At 39.5% G+C, this 16,570-nt stretch overlaps 1 protein-coding gene across 4 annotated transcripts in view; it reads left to right on the top strand.

Annotated features, from left to right (window-relative positions):
* LOC135217171 (bromodomain testis-specific protein-like) overlaps positions 1 to 16,570 on the top strand; it is a 193,883-nt gene that overhangs the window by 41,076 nt on the left and 136,237 nt on the right. For 3 of the 4 annotated variants that reach the window (XM_064252894.1, XM_064252890.1, XM_064252893.1), the window contains 2 exons: positions 1,484 to 1,669; positions 8,017 to 8,109. In XM_064252894.1, the coding sequence (XP_064108964.1) occupies positions 1,484 to 1,669; positions 8,017 to 8,109 (279 nt within the window). The remainder of the gene's footprint in view (positions 1 to 1,483; positions 1,670 to 8,016; positions 8,110 to 16,570) is intronic. The other variant, XM_064252892.1, reaches the window with a different exon arrangement.

The raw sequence follows: 16,570 nt of genomic DNA, 5'->3' as shown, positions 1-16,570 counted from the left end.
AAATTGCAAAGAACTACTTGAAACTAATAACAGAATAAGTGGTCAAGCAAGATTAACAGTATATCACGAAAGCAAGATGGGACGCAGCTGCTAAGCCAAGCTACACAGGAATGAATGGAAAATCTTCTGGGTTGCTGGAACAATATCTTGTCAGCTGCAGTTAGGCTTAGCCTCTCTTGGCGAATGGAAGAACATTAATTAGGATAGGAAAAAAAAACCGATTGCTCTATTGAGTATATTTCACTTTTCTATAATTTTTTAAAATAATGACTTTTACTGCCAGTTGGATACATTTACTGTAAAGTTAACTTACAAGTTCACGCATGGTCTGTCAGTTACTGTGTCATAGTGAGCATTTGAAATTTTGTGTTCATTCTACACTCATGATGGTTTAAAGTTAGTTATAAACTACTTTATGGGGTGTGCTTGTGATTGCTGAATGATGTAAATCACATGGAGTGATTAATTGTCCAGTTGCTGCAATATAGAACAGATTGTGCAAGCTGTATAATTGTCATAAAATATGCTCTTATCTGTAGATGGAGCAAAATGTTAACCTGATTGTCTGGGTAGACCAAAAATAATTGCTTTGAAAACACTGGAGTTGAGATGTTCTTCCATTGGATGCAGTTAACTCAAGGCATATGCAGAAAGGGGAAATGAAGTTAACTGAACGAAGAGAATATTTCTGTATGAATAAAACCAACAAGTTATAAAACTGACAATGTGGTTTTTCATTATAAGGTTGTTGCCCTAGTTGAAAGATTCAAGTGTTGAATTTGTTTCTGGATCTTTAATGTGACAGATGAAAATTTTTACTGTTGGGGGGGGGGGGTTGAAGTAATTCTACGAGATTTTTTTTAGCTTACTAATATACTGTTTAGAATTACCAGTAATAGAGCAGAAATTTAAATCATTTTGATTTTTTGTAAAAAAATTTTTTTTAAGAAGACTGTATACTTATTCAATTTTTTCATCACAGATATTGCTTGTGTAGCTTTTGCCATAAATCTCTGAAAATCCTTTGAGAATGTGTTGAATTTCCTAACTGCCCTGAGTCCTGAGGAATTCTGATAATAGTAGGCTCAACTGGCTAGGATTATAGTTGAGTTGATTGAAAGAGAAATGTTCTTTTGCTATACTAGTATTCTTTCATTCTCTGTAGATTTCATATTGTTATACCTTGAAATAAGTTCCTTAATTTCATGAAAAGAACAGTTTTTTCTTCTTTATACTACCATTCAATTTAAGTGTGAATGCTTCAGGTTGAGTCCTTTCCATGCTGAAATTTTGATAACTTCTTTGCATCAAATTTTTGTTTATGAAGTAGTTCACCAGATACAGTAGTTTAGAGTTCCCCCATTCCGTGACATGATTTCAGCCTTTTGTGATATTATTCAAATTGACCAAGGTTTGTGAGGTTGACATACATTATATGTTGGGCTTTTGGAAGTCTAAAATTTTTCTGTATTTTGTATTGCAGAAAGGTGTTAAAAGAAAAGCAGAAGCAATGGGGTCAGTTATAGGTAACTCAACGTTTGAAGGTCTACCTCCCGTAATAGGAGATAAAATAGGCAAGATATCTTCGAGGAGAGAGTCAGGACGACAAATCAAGAAAGTTAACAAGGACTTACCAGATTCTCAGGTAACCTTGAGGGATGCAATTCAGGTGAATCTCCTCTTTATTTTATGTGACATGTGCAACAACTTTGATCCTTGGGGGATTATATTGAGACTCCTTTCATTTTGTTGAGATGTAAATCAAGTGCAGGTTTTTCCTTCACCGAATTATTTGTATGTATACTTTTTCCCCATTTGTGTTGAGACAATTGTGAAGAAAATTTTCATGTAAGGAAATGACTTTTTATAAATATCAAGGAATTTTTCATATTACTGTACCTATAACTCAAAGCAAAGCAGTCATAATGTTAGGAACAGCACTAATGTTCTGTTATCTTGTAATCGTAAATTGGGTTCTTTTGTAGTCGTAAATAACAGCCTTTTCTGGCACTAGGAGTAAAAATATCTAGATAACAGTTTTTGGAAATTTCTCATTTAAGGGTAAATTATTGTTTGTGCAGTCTCCTAACTAGTACAGGGAATTTTTCATATTCAGTAGGTAAAGCACAGCAGCAAATATGATATAGTTTTCATATTAATATAAAATAGTTGTTTTATAATCTTGAATATTAGTTTTTTTTTTTAAAGCTAGATTTGTTATAATTTTAATGGGTTACTTATTGGAGTTATCTGTAGTATTCTTGTGACTATTGCACTTACATAATTTTTTTGTACAGTGCTGAATTTTTTTTACTGTTGTATTTTAAGTATTTCGTAGGTGAAATATTTTTAACTTTCCCCCTTAGTGTTAACCCTTTCTGAGCAAGAGCTGTGATAAGCAATATTTTACTTTTTACATTGTAGTTACTATTTTTGCTATGATACACATTTGGGTGTCTTTTAAAGGAGAGACTTTTAATTGAATGTGGTAAGTTTATAAAAAGAAACTAAAGTACAGGCCGAAATCACTCTTTGGAAAATGACAAAAACAACTTTTCTGTTCATCGTAACAGACTTGTTTGTATTTTGATAGTGTCAGCATCTCAAAACTAAACCAAAGGATTAATGCATCTGTTGTTCTTGGTCCTCTTATACACGAATTTCAACTGTTCAGTTGAAGTCAGTGTATTTTCCATAATACTTACAATGTAAGAAAGTCATTGACCATGTACATTATTACTTTAGTTTATGAAAATTTTATCCCTTAATAAGCATATAATAATCTTGGTTGTTTTGCTTTGATTGTAATTCAGTAATTTTAGTAGAAAGTTTTGAAGTGAGCTTACCTGTTGATCAATAGTGGCAGTGTTTAAACTGTACGGATAAACATTTGTTTTATTGGTACTCTTCAGAGTTGAAATGTCTTTTAACAATTTTAAAATTTCCATTTTTGAAGGCCAGTCCTTATAAAGAGAACCTGCCAATTGATTTACAGTGGAGATGTTTTCCATTGTAGAGTTCAAATTTCTTAAAGAGCTGTTCATAATAAGAAAGATTTTTTGCCTTTTGGCTAGAGCTGGAATGTTGAAACTTCAGTGTGTGCATCCCATGACATTGAATGTGTGAAAACCATTGAAGTTCTTTTCTATTTTGATAGTAAGTAAAATCTTCAGTATAGCCATCAGAAAGGGTGAATGTGTATTATGGCAAAAAAGTTGGATAGTTAGCTTGGAAGGTATCAAAGGGAATTGGTGGAAAATAGAAGGGAGAAAAGATTGGGATGATGCTAAATGCATTGCGAAACTAGAATTTATCTAAATTTTGCCATAAGGCACGCTGTAAATGGCAGCTTCCCCTACAGGGAGAAGGTTTGAAACTGGTAAACCATTGCATACTGAAGAGAAGGCTGGTAATCAACAAACTACCTACCCAAAAGGGAGAAGGCTTGTGATGAACATACTACCCACCTACCCTTTACAAACAATGCTACTCTCTTTAATTTTGCTTCTTTAATATTTTGTACACTTGTGCTTAGTGGGTGTTGTTTTTATCATTACAGTGCGTCTGCTACTGTATTTTACTGGACTTTGCTTTGTTGCTATCCCTTGCTTTCTTTTATCTCTTCTGCATTCTACATCCTGCTTTTCAACATATCCTACTTATTCTTCATGAGATCAAACTGCATCTTTGGGACTTAAGCTATATAAATCTCTATATTGTTCACACAAATCACAGGAAAGGAATATAGTGTCACCACTGTTTGCATGTATCATAGCAGATTTATTGAGGTTGCTAAGAATATGCTGTGAGGGAAGTAACTGACTTTATAATTTATCAGGTAGATAAAGTATTATAGGATCTTGTATGAGCATATTTTTATATTATTATTATTATTACAAACCTAATTTAAGGAGACATCATGGACAAACTACACAGTTTTTGATATAGAAATTCATCCATCTTAGGGTAAAGTTAGTTTAATGTGCTAGTCTTACATGGAAATTCATCCATCGTAGGGTAAAGTTAGTTTATTACGCAAGTCTTGTTAAGAGTCTTTCACTTATTTTTTGGTATCAGTGGGATTTATGTGGCCAAAACTTTAAACTGAAGTACAGAACCTGTTATTTTGTCTGGCTTCTAATTTGTAAAAAAAAATAAGTGGTTAATACTGGAAACAGTTGAATGGCTGTGATAAATTGTATTTTGTTTAAGAAACCTAACAATTTTTGTATATTATATCATTGTTAGTCTAATATTTGAGTTTTCTCTAAATTTTACAAAATTGTAGTTTTTTTGTTTATCAATATTTCAATGATTCTTTAGAATACTTAATGTAGAGTATGCCTGTGCATATGATTTTAAGGGGTGTGCCAAAAACCATAGTGCCTAAAAAGAATGAAATTTTAGTCAACTAATTTTGTCCCGTGTAAAGATAGATTGTTCATACTTGGAACAAACCTTCAGTCTTAACAATAGGATAATCTTTTAGTGTCAGCTGGAAACAGGTTAAAAACAATCAAAGGTTGTAAAGCAAAGAATCTATGAACAAATGCCAAATTTGTATTCCATTTGCATTTTTCATAGCTTACAAACCTGAGGTCTTATATTTATACTGCCCTCCTCTAGCCGCCCCACTCGTGTACTGGTTTGGAAGAAAGACCGATGTGTCATGAGGTCCCAAGCTTGGTCGGTGACTAGCTTCCACCTCGTATACCTATGGGTTGCCAGATGCCACGGATTCCTTGCTTTACAATCATTGACTGTTTTTAGCTGTTTTCCAGCTGGTACTAGAAGATTATCCTTTTGTTGAGACCTCAGGTTTGTAAGCTATGAGAAATGCAAATTGAATAAAATTTTGTGAGCTTATTTCATGGTTCCATCAATCACTGAGTTGCCAGCGAGCAGGCAGTCATGAATTCCACACCAGTAATCCACTCGCTGAATGAATTATTTTTTTAAGGTCACTTTGGCCATATATTAGTAGATGGAAGACTTATATTATTGGGGCATGGCTATCGTAATGTGATATTTGGGCATATCATAAAATCTGGTTTCTATGTGAATGAATAGTTCCACCATAAATTTCTGAATAGTATACTCGAATATATTGTGGTTACTAATTATATATCATAAATTGGCACACATGCACTTAAAATGAATAGATCACAGAAAATGTGAGAGGTATGGTAATAGCATTATAATAGATTATAATAGAGATTTAGACAAGTATAACACAAGTAACAAAAACATAACAACGTTTAGACGTATTTAGCCCTGGGCTTTGGATCAGAGAGCCGCCTAGAATTAATTTTCCAATTTGCAAAGCTCACTAAAGTATACATCTTAAGCAGCTAAGTTTATTTTATGTAGATTGACAATAAAGTCTTATAGAAATTGCCACCCCTTCTTGTCTGCATTATTCTTGCCAGGCTTCGCTGTTCCACAGGTAATTGGGGAAGTGGGAACCTCATTAATCTTACCAGTTTATTCCTTCATTTTAGTCACCTTTAGTTTAGATGGGCCATTTAACCTCTCATATTTCTTAAATCACTTTAAACTTATATCAGTATGTGAGGTTTATATAAGGTAGGTCTGATATTCCTTATGGGTCAAACTTTGCCACCTTATCTATCCAGGCTGAGAAGAGCCTTTATTAGGGTCAGTGGTCTGGATAAACTAATCCTTTATAATAATAATCAGAATTCTTATATACACTGATATCAAAATTTGGCTTTTAGATATTGCATTTTGAACATCTGGTATATGTGGAGAATGTTTTAGGACTACATGACCGTGAAAGCAATTGCATTTTCCAAATTTGTGCAATATTACTTTGGAAGTCTTGTTTTTCTTGTAGAGTAGGTAGTTGAAACCAAGTAGATAGTTAAAACCCAAGTGGTGACTTAGAAAGTAGCATTTGTTTCTTTCTGTTGCTATTAAATAAGGAGTTCTTTTGGAACCTAACACTTAGGATAATCAGCAACACAGCCTATTTATAAGTTGCTATGTTGCATCATTGAAAACCATCTTAAGATATTAATAATGCACTAAGAGGTTTTAGACCTTTTCCAATTATTGTTGTCTGGTTGACAAGGGAGAATCTGCTGCATCCATACACCATACATAATCTTGTTAGCATATGGAATGCAGTAAAGAAGCAAGCAGAAGGGATTTTTGTTGATATGTTATCAAGGAGAATTAAGAATAAGACTAACTTTTGATATTGCAGTCTGCCTCAGATATTCAAGGGGGATGTGTACCGCAACCCCCTGTGAAAGGCTTAAATCCGCAAATACTTAAAAGTTCCTCCGAAAATGCTTAGAACTGCCTATTTTGATTGTTCAAACACAAGGAAAGTATACTCTTTTATGAAGAATGCCTTTAGAAAAATTATTACATTGTCAGGAACCGTCACAAACCACATATAATGCTGACAATTAGTCCTGATGATATTTTATGAAGTAATGTCTATCTGTTGTAGATTAAAGAAGGCAAATACAACACTTGGTGCAACATCTTACCTCAATATTAAAAATGTGAGCTCCAGTTTATAATGAAGGTCTCAGAATCTTCATTGGAGTATTCAGGTCCTCTCCCACACACTTCTGTACAAGTTAAAAATGGTGAACCACCTGTCTTCACCATGATGAAATAACCATATGAAATGTGACAAGAGATTCAGGCAGGTAACTAGTCTGTTTTCATTCAGAGAAGAATCATTCCTCATCATTGTGAGGTCCAAGAGAATTTAAGAGCTGGTAAATGTAAACAATGCTAGAATTCCCCCTTTATTTTGTTGGTGCATACAGTCTAGAGAAGTTATGCATATATCCCTAAACATTGTAAGCAACACACACTATTGCATAAAAGATTTAAAGTCTTTTACAAGGTCATTTACTTTAGTGGCTACAAATTTCCACCTTTGTACAGTTCCCAGCAATATATTTAAAACTAAAGTTTCCTATAAAATAACAGGGTCATTTGTTCCAAGTAAAGACTTTTCAGTTTTTCTTTGAAGTCATGAAACTTAAGTTTGTGTATAATTTCCTAAACAACAAAGCCTCTTGAGGGTGCCCAGGGAGAGCTAGTAATGTTGACTGGTCTACTTAAACTTAAGGGACTCAGCTCATTGTATATGCTAGTGTATGACACCCTTGGAAGAAAAGGAAAAAAAGTCATAAGAAATATGTCATGACATCTGTGCAAGGTTATTTCTTGTCAGTAAAGTCCTAAACTGGGGTGCACTTCACACTGAAGCCAGAAGGTATTCAGTTGAATTTATGAGACAAGTTCAAAACAAAAGTAATTCAAGATTATTGGTAGAAATTTAGTTCTCTTCTAAGTAACTGTTGATTTGGAGCTTTTTATGTACTATCTTGGGGCTTTAAGTTTTTTATTTTTTTATTCCCATTTTTGTGGCAGCTTTAATATTTCCTTAGATTGACCACATGACTAATGTTTATACACAAGATCCGAGGAAAGTATGATACAAGTGTTAATTCTTATTGAAGTGACAATTGAGTTTTCTATTTAGAAATTAAGAGTAACAGTAATTTCTATTAAGAAAAAGCAAAGAGCAACAATCGCAGTATGTAATGTACAAAATACTATGCGAGTGTGTGTGAATTTTTATAACATTATTTTTTTTTTAGATTTCTCTCTCTCTCTCATATTGTTCTCTCATATTGTGAAAGAAAAATAGTGAATGTATGTATGTAAAAATTTCCTTATTTTATAAAATTGTACCTGTTTTGTGCCTTTTTTTTTTTTTTTTTTTTTTGTGGGAAGTAAAAGTTTTGGGTTGGTCCTATATATTTCCCTAGGGTCAGAGCTGTTTCTGTCACATACTGAGATGTTCATGTAGTAGTGTAAACATGTTTTAATGTTTTGTTTATTGTTTTTGTATTTTTTCTTGATGCCTTTTGAGTAATTAATTTGGATTTTATACTTAAAGTATTGATTGTAATGCATTCAAGTAACATATTTGCCACTGACCAAGTATTTGTTTCTTTTCAGCCACAGCATAGTACGAAACCAAAAGGAAAGGTTTCAGAATCTTTCAAAAATTGCAACGAAATTCTGAAAGAGCTATTTTCTAAAAAACACTCGGTAAGTCAGTTGAGGTAACCTTACAGTTTTGTCGAAGCCCTTATTTTATGAAGGTCAGCTAAGATATTCTCTCTCTCTCTCTCTCTCTCTCTCTCTCTCTCTCTCTCTCTCTCTCTCTCTCTCTCTCTCTCTCTCTCTCTCTCTCTCTCAATATGGATGTCTCCTGTTTCTCTCATGGATGTCCCCTGTTTGCACTGTGCTTTGTCTTTGTGCCTGTAGGGTGTGCATCCCCTCCATGTGTTATTACTCTTAGGTTGTGGCCCCACAAGTGTTTTCCCCCTTTGTCATTATGCAATTTGTTCTGTCCTTTTAGTTTTTTACGTCACAATTGTCCCTTCCTTCCCCCCTTTGTTTTGCTTTGAAAATTAGTGTGTATCTGTGCATAGGAGTGCGAGTCACGTGGTGTCTTCCTTTGTGTGGAGCGAGTGGTATTGTGATGCTCGTGTATCATTGCCATTTACCTTTTCATTTAGTGTGTGAGCCACACTGACTGTCTGAAAGATGAGTTCTTTATCATTCCTTTGGGGTAAGAGAAAGATTCATTGAAGTAGTAATGTTACTCAGCCATAGACTATTTATTGAGAGAAGACAGTGGAAGGTGTACAAGAGTTTTAGATAGATCCAGGTTTCCTTCATGAATTAGGGTTGAGTTTTTTTTGCAAATTTTTGTGCAATGGAGGAAGCAGTAAAGTGTCAGAACAGTTGGGCTTGGGAGCTACAATACTATTTAGAGGGTGTAGTGTTGGTGATAGAATATGCAGAAGAGGTGGTTTAAATGTTTAAAAGGGAGAGTGGAATGGAGAAGTATTGGGAATCTGTGTGGTAAAAAAGAATGATTGGAGAGGTATCTGAAAAAAAAAGTATAAAGTGGCTGAGGGATTGTATTCAGAAATGGTTGTTAGTTAATATCCACTGGATATTGATATATAACAAATACTGTTTCATGTAGTGCAGAAAATTTCAAAATATGCCAGGAATAGAAAATGTTTATGCCAAAATGTATAACAAGACCAAATTGGGAAGAGTAAGTTGCAAACTTTTGTAATAGATTGGCAGTTGTAGAAGTATATCACTTCTGTTGATGTGAATACACACTTTATTGTGACAGAGGAGTTAATAGAGCATTAAGAAAGACAGTAGCTGCAGTCTGAATAAATTAGTGAAGAACTTTTAGCTTATCAGACTGCAGAAGTTTAAATATCCTCTCAGTATAATAGTAAACACCAAATTTTGGTACAGAAGGCCTTTGCTACTCGTTGCAGCAGGTTGGGCATTGTGGTGAAATATACAGCCCAAATTTCATAAATTCATTCTGAGTAAAGTGCAAAGTTTACATTGTAGAGAGATGTGCAAAGTCTGAAAAAATGTCTCAAGTTTAATATGATTTAGACATTGCATAGAGTAGATGAGAAACGACATTGCATAGAGTAGATGAGAAATGACATTGCATAGAGTAAATGAGAAACAACATTGCATAGAGTAGATGAGAAACAGTTCGTCAGACAAAGCATGATGAAGACCTTTAGAAAGGCCCTGGACATCATAGCGTGGAAAAGGGAGGAAATGGGGACCTTAATTAGCTTGTCCATTTAGGAATACCTCTTGACAAAAGAAAATGGAGAGTGCATCTCATGAAGGAAAAGTTTTCATTGTAATTGTTACTGTGTAACTGTAGTATATGAAAAGTATATTTGAGCAAATTACTATCAAAGTAACCAAAATGCACATAAGTCAACTGCTTTCAGTTAGATGAAGATGTTTGAAACCCTTGAGGGCATTTTGTACAAATAAAATGCAATGTGTTTACATACTATTAATTGATACAGTGTAATACAAAGTCAAATAATGCTGACAGTGTATAGTATCATTACAATTGAACCAACTATGGTAGATGATTAAGAATGTAAATGATAATTTTCTGACCGCAGTTTTATGTATCAGTACTTAAGTTTATCATAGTTTTAAACCACTGAGCTAATTAACAGCTCTTCTAGGGCTGGCCCGAAGGATAGATATTTTTACATGGCTAGGAACCAATAAGTCACCTAGCAACAGGACCTACAGCTTATTGTGGTATCCAAACCACATTATATAGAGAAATGAATTTCGATCACCAGAAATAAATTCCTCTGATTTCGCATTGGCCGAGCCAAGAATCAAACTTCGGACCACTGGACTAGTAGCCGACCGTGAAAACCACTCGTCCAACGAGGAACTATGTATCAGTACTACCTAATCCTTCAATTTTTTCCCCACTCATTCCCACAATATTTTGCATCTTATTAATTTTGAGGAAAAGCATCTTTAATCAAACAAACATGCATACTATTTATCAGTAATTAAATTTGGAAATTCTTTGAAATTGCTAGTGGAAACAGGGACGCTGAGACTTAAGAAATGGTGCAGCTACGAGTATATATTTTATTGTTATCTGTTTAGGAATGTGGTGGGCTCTAGGTCAAAGAGAAAAACTAATTTCTTAGGTCTAGGCATCATAATTGAATTGATGGTTGACTGAGTAACACCGAACTTTCTCAACGAATTACCAAATAATTAGCAACACAAAAGTATAATTGCCCTCCATTTTCTTTTGCAGTCTTTCCCAGGTCTTCTTTGCCCATTACAGCCTTCGTTGTTTCTACTAACTTAAGCATTCGTATCACCAACATTTTTCATATTACTTTGGTATTTCATTCGTAATATTCCTCACTTTATATAAAATGTCTTATATATCTTTGGAGAGTTGCTTCGTTTCTGTGAAGCACGTTGCACTACTTTGGTTTAAATCTTATGAGCAATAAACTGTGGCTCACTCCTATTCAGGAGTGCCTTAGTGGCGTGGTTGGTGTGGTGTTGGTGTCCCACCTCGGTGGTTGCGAGTTTGATTCTCGGCCATTCCATTGAGGAGTGAGAGATGTGTATTTCTGGTGATAGAAGTTCACTCTCAACGTGGTTCGGAAGTCACGTCAATCCGTTGGTCCCGTTGCTAAATAACCACTGGTTCCATGCAATGTAAAAAAAAAACATACAAACAAACAAACTCACTCCTATTCATTCAGTCATTGTTTGTAGTGTATGGCGTCAGTGTAATTGACATAAAACTTTAAATCTTTAAAGTATAGAGTTCCTCATTTCATTCTGATGTAATTTGACTATATTTGGTTTTAAGTGGTGCCACAGTTTCCATTTTGGTGCTTATTATGTTGCATTTAAAAAAATTTTTTTTTTCTTCGGGTGCCTCAGGCTTGCCCTTCTGCTCCTGGTTGGGGCCTAAGCTGGACAATGTAGGAACTCCATGAGTTGTCATGGTCTTGATGTTCAGGTTTCGCCTCCTCTGTTTAGATAATTGTGTACAAGTTAACAAGGATTCCATCAAATTCATTTGGGGATGAGGGTATGAGGGTTCCACACTAATGTGGATGTAAGGGATGCTTTCCTGGTTGGACTGATCATGCAGGTCTTTGGAAACTTTCTTTGTTTTTTCTTGTCTGGAGCCCATAAAGAAATGTTCAGGTTTAATAGAGACTAGCCTGGGATCAAGGCACATGGCACCTAAGGGACACATGCTGGTATGTATACTTCTGCACATTGCCCTTTAGGTTGTTATTGGACCTGTCCTGCACTGGTTATCTGTCCTCATTCATTCTGTGGACCTGCATCTCCATCTGTGTTAGTTTGTCTGCCTGGTTAGCTTTTAAGCTTTTTCAAGATATGTTTTGAGAGCTGCATATTGCAGCTTCCAAATTTGTGTTGTAACCTTGAACTTTCATTGCTACGATTTGTACAGGAAGTTTGACTAGGCTTTGTTATTTCATGTGGAGTTGCTGGTTCATGTTGTCCTGGAGTTGATATGCCCATAGGGGAATTGGTCCTTCACCTCCAGTGTGCTTTTTGTGGCTTCACTTAATTCTGTGAAGGAGCTTTGTTTTAGGGAAGTTTATTTTTCTGTTCTGCCTTGGGGAAGCTTTTAGGTATATGGTTGCCTCTGTTCATTGCATTTGTCCATCTATGCAGTTCACTTTGTGTCTGGGAGCAGTCATGTGCTTCAGTCAGGGTCCCTCCCGTGTGAGCTTTAGTTTATGGTCTTTAGTATGGTGGTATGGGCAGGAGCCACTGAAAGAAGTTCATATAATGTCAACTGCTTTTGTGCTGTTTTTGTTCCTTGGGCTTTGACAAGGGGGTTTATTGCTTCTGGTATTTTGTAAATCTGGGAAGGGCAAAGTTTCTTTGCTTACAGTATACAGTAGTACGAGTTCTCCATGGTACTTCGATTTATACCTTGGTATTGATGAAACTATTTACTTTACCATGTCCATATTCCAACTATTCTTTAGGAGTAGTTCTTCCCTCCAGTGTCTGTAAAACCTATGATGTTCCGGATGCTCTGTCGATGTTCATGATAACATTAGCCAGGTTCCCTTGGTTGTGGTCTCTGTAGCAAAATCAGCAACTTGGGTTGTTGTTGCCCTTCTCCAGTTCGGGAATGGTCTTTGTATTTCCTGTATGTATGATATATGGGTTGTGTAAAACTTTCACTATCAAAACATGAGTTTCATTTACCAGTAGTATTGTGAGCTTCACTTCATCTAGGTTTTTTTTACTTTTTCGTACTGTCGTCCTAATACCCACTTCAAGAGTTCAAGGTAACAGAATGTTCTGTTTATTCTAAAGCCTTCCTTTCATCTACAACAGGGATCTCCATTTACTTTTCTCCAGTTGCCTATAACATACATCTCAAACATCAGGAAGTTCTTGTTCAGTGTATATTTTTGTATCCTGTGTATCTCTTGTGACACATATTTTGTTTCATACACAAAAGCGAGTTTACCCCAACACATTTCCTATAGTTGTTATTTCCCTGCAGTTTTCCTGAATATTCTATCTTTCCCTTCACATTAAGATTCAGATGGTGGTCTTCCCCCTCAACCCCCTGAATATTCTATCTTGCTGCCTTTTAGCCTCCCACTTCTGTGTATGTGTACCTCTACCCTGCCTGTCCTTTGCCAAAGCATGAAGTCCTCTTCTGTGGAGATGGCCTTTATACCTCATGATGTCAGGTCATCTATATCCCTTCCCTCTTTGTTACACTGCTTACTACTTTGTGATTCAAAAGGAAACTTGTTTATCCAGTACAATGATAAATCTTAATTGTTAAAGCATACTGTGCTGTATGAAACCTTGTCAATGTTTTCCTTTATTCTTTCTCTGAAATCTTTCATTGTTAACCCCTTGTGGAAGGGTAACATACATAAATGTTTGCTTATATTTTTGGGGGTCGATTCTTGGTAACATGCATATATGTTCAAGATTTTGTGCCACACAATTTAAACAAATTTTGTGGGAAAAGTGCTCAGATCACTTCCATGAGCCATAAATGACTCATGGCAACTTTACCCAAACACTAATAGCTAGTTGTACAGGAGGGACAGATCAGTTTGCCTTGAGATATTATAGGAGAATGTTGTCTCCAAAATTCCCATCTAATGACGTCTCATTAATAATTTACAATAAATATACTCAGAATTTGTTACGGAATTTGGTTCTTATCTGTTATGATGTTATGAAAGCTGTAATTATAATTTTACAAAGTAGAAAAAAAATATTAGAAAAAACATTCATAACTTAGTTAAATTAGCATTTGTTCCGATGCGAGATACTTACCTCGAACCATTTCATAGGAGATTCCCGGATGTCGATCCGGGTCCGACCAGAAAATTCTGGTTATATGCCGCACCCAGGTCAGGCCTATGCCCCAGGGGTCGGAGACCAAGCCATCCTAATGACCTATAGTCAGTCCTTCTCTGGTCGCAGGAGCGTGAATACGCCCCTGCTCGTCCGGTGTCCGGCCCTTATCCTTTGTCCGTGTGTGTGCTTTGTGTGCGTGTATCGTGTTTTTGTGCGATGTCGGCCTCGGAGCCTCAACGTCGTTGCCCCGGTCCTGAAGGACGGGCTTGTGGAGCTTTTCTCTCGCCCCCTCTGATTGATCCTCATTCTTTGTGTAATTCGTGTAGGGGGGGCGCTTGCTCTAAAGACAACACGTGCTTGGAGTGCATTTCTTGGCCATCGTATCAGTGGGATTTGGCTTCCACTAAGAAGAAAAAGAAGTCTAAATCTTCTTCGGCGAAGATTTCGCGGGGATCGAGGAGTGAGAGCAGCAGCAGAGACGGCGGCGCCCCTTCTCCTTCGGTATCGTCGGAGAGGAAGTCTCCCGCCTTGCTACAGGTTCTTTCTCCTGCCCCCTCCCAGCGAGGGGGCCTAGGTGAGTCCGTTGCCGGGTCTCCCCCCAGGGGGGGTCCCGATGAGTCGTTTCCCCAACAGGTGGTACCGGAGGCTTCCGCGGTGCTGAGGGACTGCTGGTCGCGGTTGCAGCTCCAGGGCTCCCCGTCCTGGTCCTCTCTCTTGGCATCGGTGCAGGGGGGGGACCCGTCCCTCCCCTCTGCGGAGCTTCCCGCTTCGACTCTCCCCGCTTCGGCCCTCCCGTCTACGGCTCTCCCCGCTACAGCTCGCCTCGCTGCGGCCCCTCCCGCTCTCGAGCGGAGCTCGCCGCTCGCGGCCGGACCCGGGCCGGTTTACCCGGTCACGGATCCACCCAACCACCCGGCTCCAACCCTTTTCCCTTCTGCCATTGGGGATGTCTTTCCCCCTCGTACTCCGGGCAGATCCCCAGTGAAGGACGATGCATTCCCGTCCTGGGGCTTCCCGTCTAGGGGACAGGAGGAGCCGGGAATGGCCTTGGGAGCGGCCTTCAGGGGCGGTCCCGATGTGATAGAGGTGTCCCCGAAGCGGCCGAAACGCTCCTCGCGTTCCCCCCGCGATGGGAGTCGCCGGAGGAGAAGCAAGAGACGTCGGGATTCGTCAGGGGAGAGGAGTTCTTCAAGTTACTACTCAAGGGAGGAGATCCTCCGTAGGAGGAGAACGCTCCTCCAAGAAGAGGCGCCGTCATGGGAGACGCAGGAGACGTAGTTACTCCTCGTCCTCGAGCGGCTCTTCCCGCTCTCATCATCGTAGCCGGGATCGTAGAGGGAGTGACAGGCGTCGGGACATCTCCCCCCAGGGGCGGAGGCGTTCTCCTTCCCCGAGGGTGGCCCCCACCCCAATGGCCCCCAGGAAGGTCTCTCATGGGGGGTTCCCAGCCGTCTCCCTCCCTACTCGTCCCTCGGTCCCGGTGGATCCTGCCTCGGTCTCGTCAGCCATAGGGTTGGCCTCCATGACCGAGCGGGCTCCCTTCTTCCGTGTTCCCACACGATTGTCGCCTTCGCGGATGGAGCCTAGAGCCGATACCTCCTTAGGGGGTTCAGAGCCCCTCCACCGCTCAGGTATGAGTCTGAACCCTCCACCGCTCAGGTATGAGTACCTCCTCGGGATGGGCCAGGCGTTCGGGGCATCCCCCCTTGCAGGAGACCGGTGTGCAACTGGGTTTAGGAGCCCCTCTCCGGGGAGCTTCTCCAGCTTCCCTCCAGCTAGGGTCTGGGGCCTCTCCTCCGTCGCGGGACGCTGAGGAAGAGACCCTTATCCAGGAGGTACTCCAGAATGCCCTGGAGGAATTGGGTCCAGTGGATGAAGGTTCTGCTTTCAGGAGAGTCCTGTCTCTGATTATGATCCAATGAAACCGGCTAGAGGAGCCAGCCCCGACGGTAGAGGACAACAGATCCATGGCGGTGGACTTTCTGTTCAGGGATCCAGAGGAACCCAAGCCCTCTCTCAGCCTCCCTAGGTCCACCAATACGGAGAAGGCCCTGACGGTGGTGGAGAAACTCATTGCAGGCTCCAGTAACTCCTTGCGTTGGCACTCCTCGGCTAGACTACTCCCAGCGTCTAAGCCGAGTCAGAGGAGGCTATATGGCCCGGGAGGTGCCCCTCTCCTCCCCAAATCCGTGGAAGGTAACTTGGCAGCCCTAGCGCCCGGACTCTCGGAAGAGAGGCTCACGTCGGGACTAGTCTCCTTCTCTCACCAGGAGGCTATGGCTATGGAAGTCACAGCGTGGACCTCGATTCATGTGGCTTCTTGGTTAGATCTGTGGTCCGGGGCGGTAGCCAGGTTCCCCACCCTCCACGACTTGAGGGACGAGGCCTCTCTTGCCCAATTCAAAGAACTAATTTTGTCGGGGGGTAAGTCCTTGGGCTTCCTCACGACCCAACTGGTCTCGTCCTGGGCGAACTGGATCTTGAGGAGGAGGGATTCTGTGCTGGCCAAACTCCCTAGGAGCATTCCTGAGAGGGAGCTAAGGACCCTTCGAAACGCCCCAGTGGAAGGAGCTGCTCTCTTTCCGGAGAAGCTAGTGGAGGAGTCTGTGGAACGGGGGAGGAAGCCAGCCAAGGCCCAATCATTTATAGGGCCCCTCCCCTACGTCAGTCGGTGCCGAAAAGACCTAGTGAGCGGCCGAAACCTCAGAATAGGACCCTCTCGGCTCCCCCCACGGAATCACCCCTGCGGAACTGGAGAGACCAGGGAACTCAGCCC

The sequence above is a fragment of the Macrobrachium nipponense genome, chromosome 7 (genome assembly GCF_015104395.2).
Source record: "Macrobrachium nipponense isolate FS-2020 chromosome 7, ASM1510439v2, whole genome shotgun sequence".
NCBI lineage: Eukaryota > Metazoa > Arthropoda > Malacostraca > Decapoda > Palaemonidae > Macrobrachium > Macrobrachium nipponense.
The sequence above is the reverse complement of the archived record's forward strand: the minus strand, read 5'-3'. Positions and strand labels throughout refer to the sequence as shown.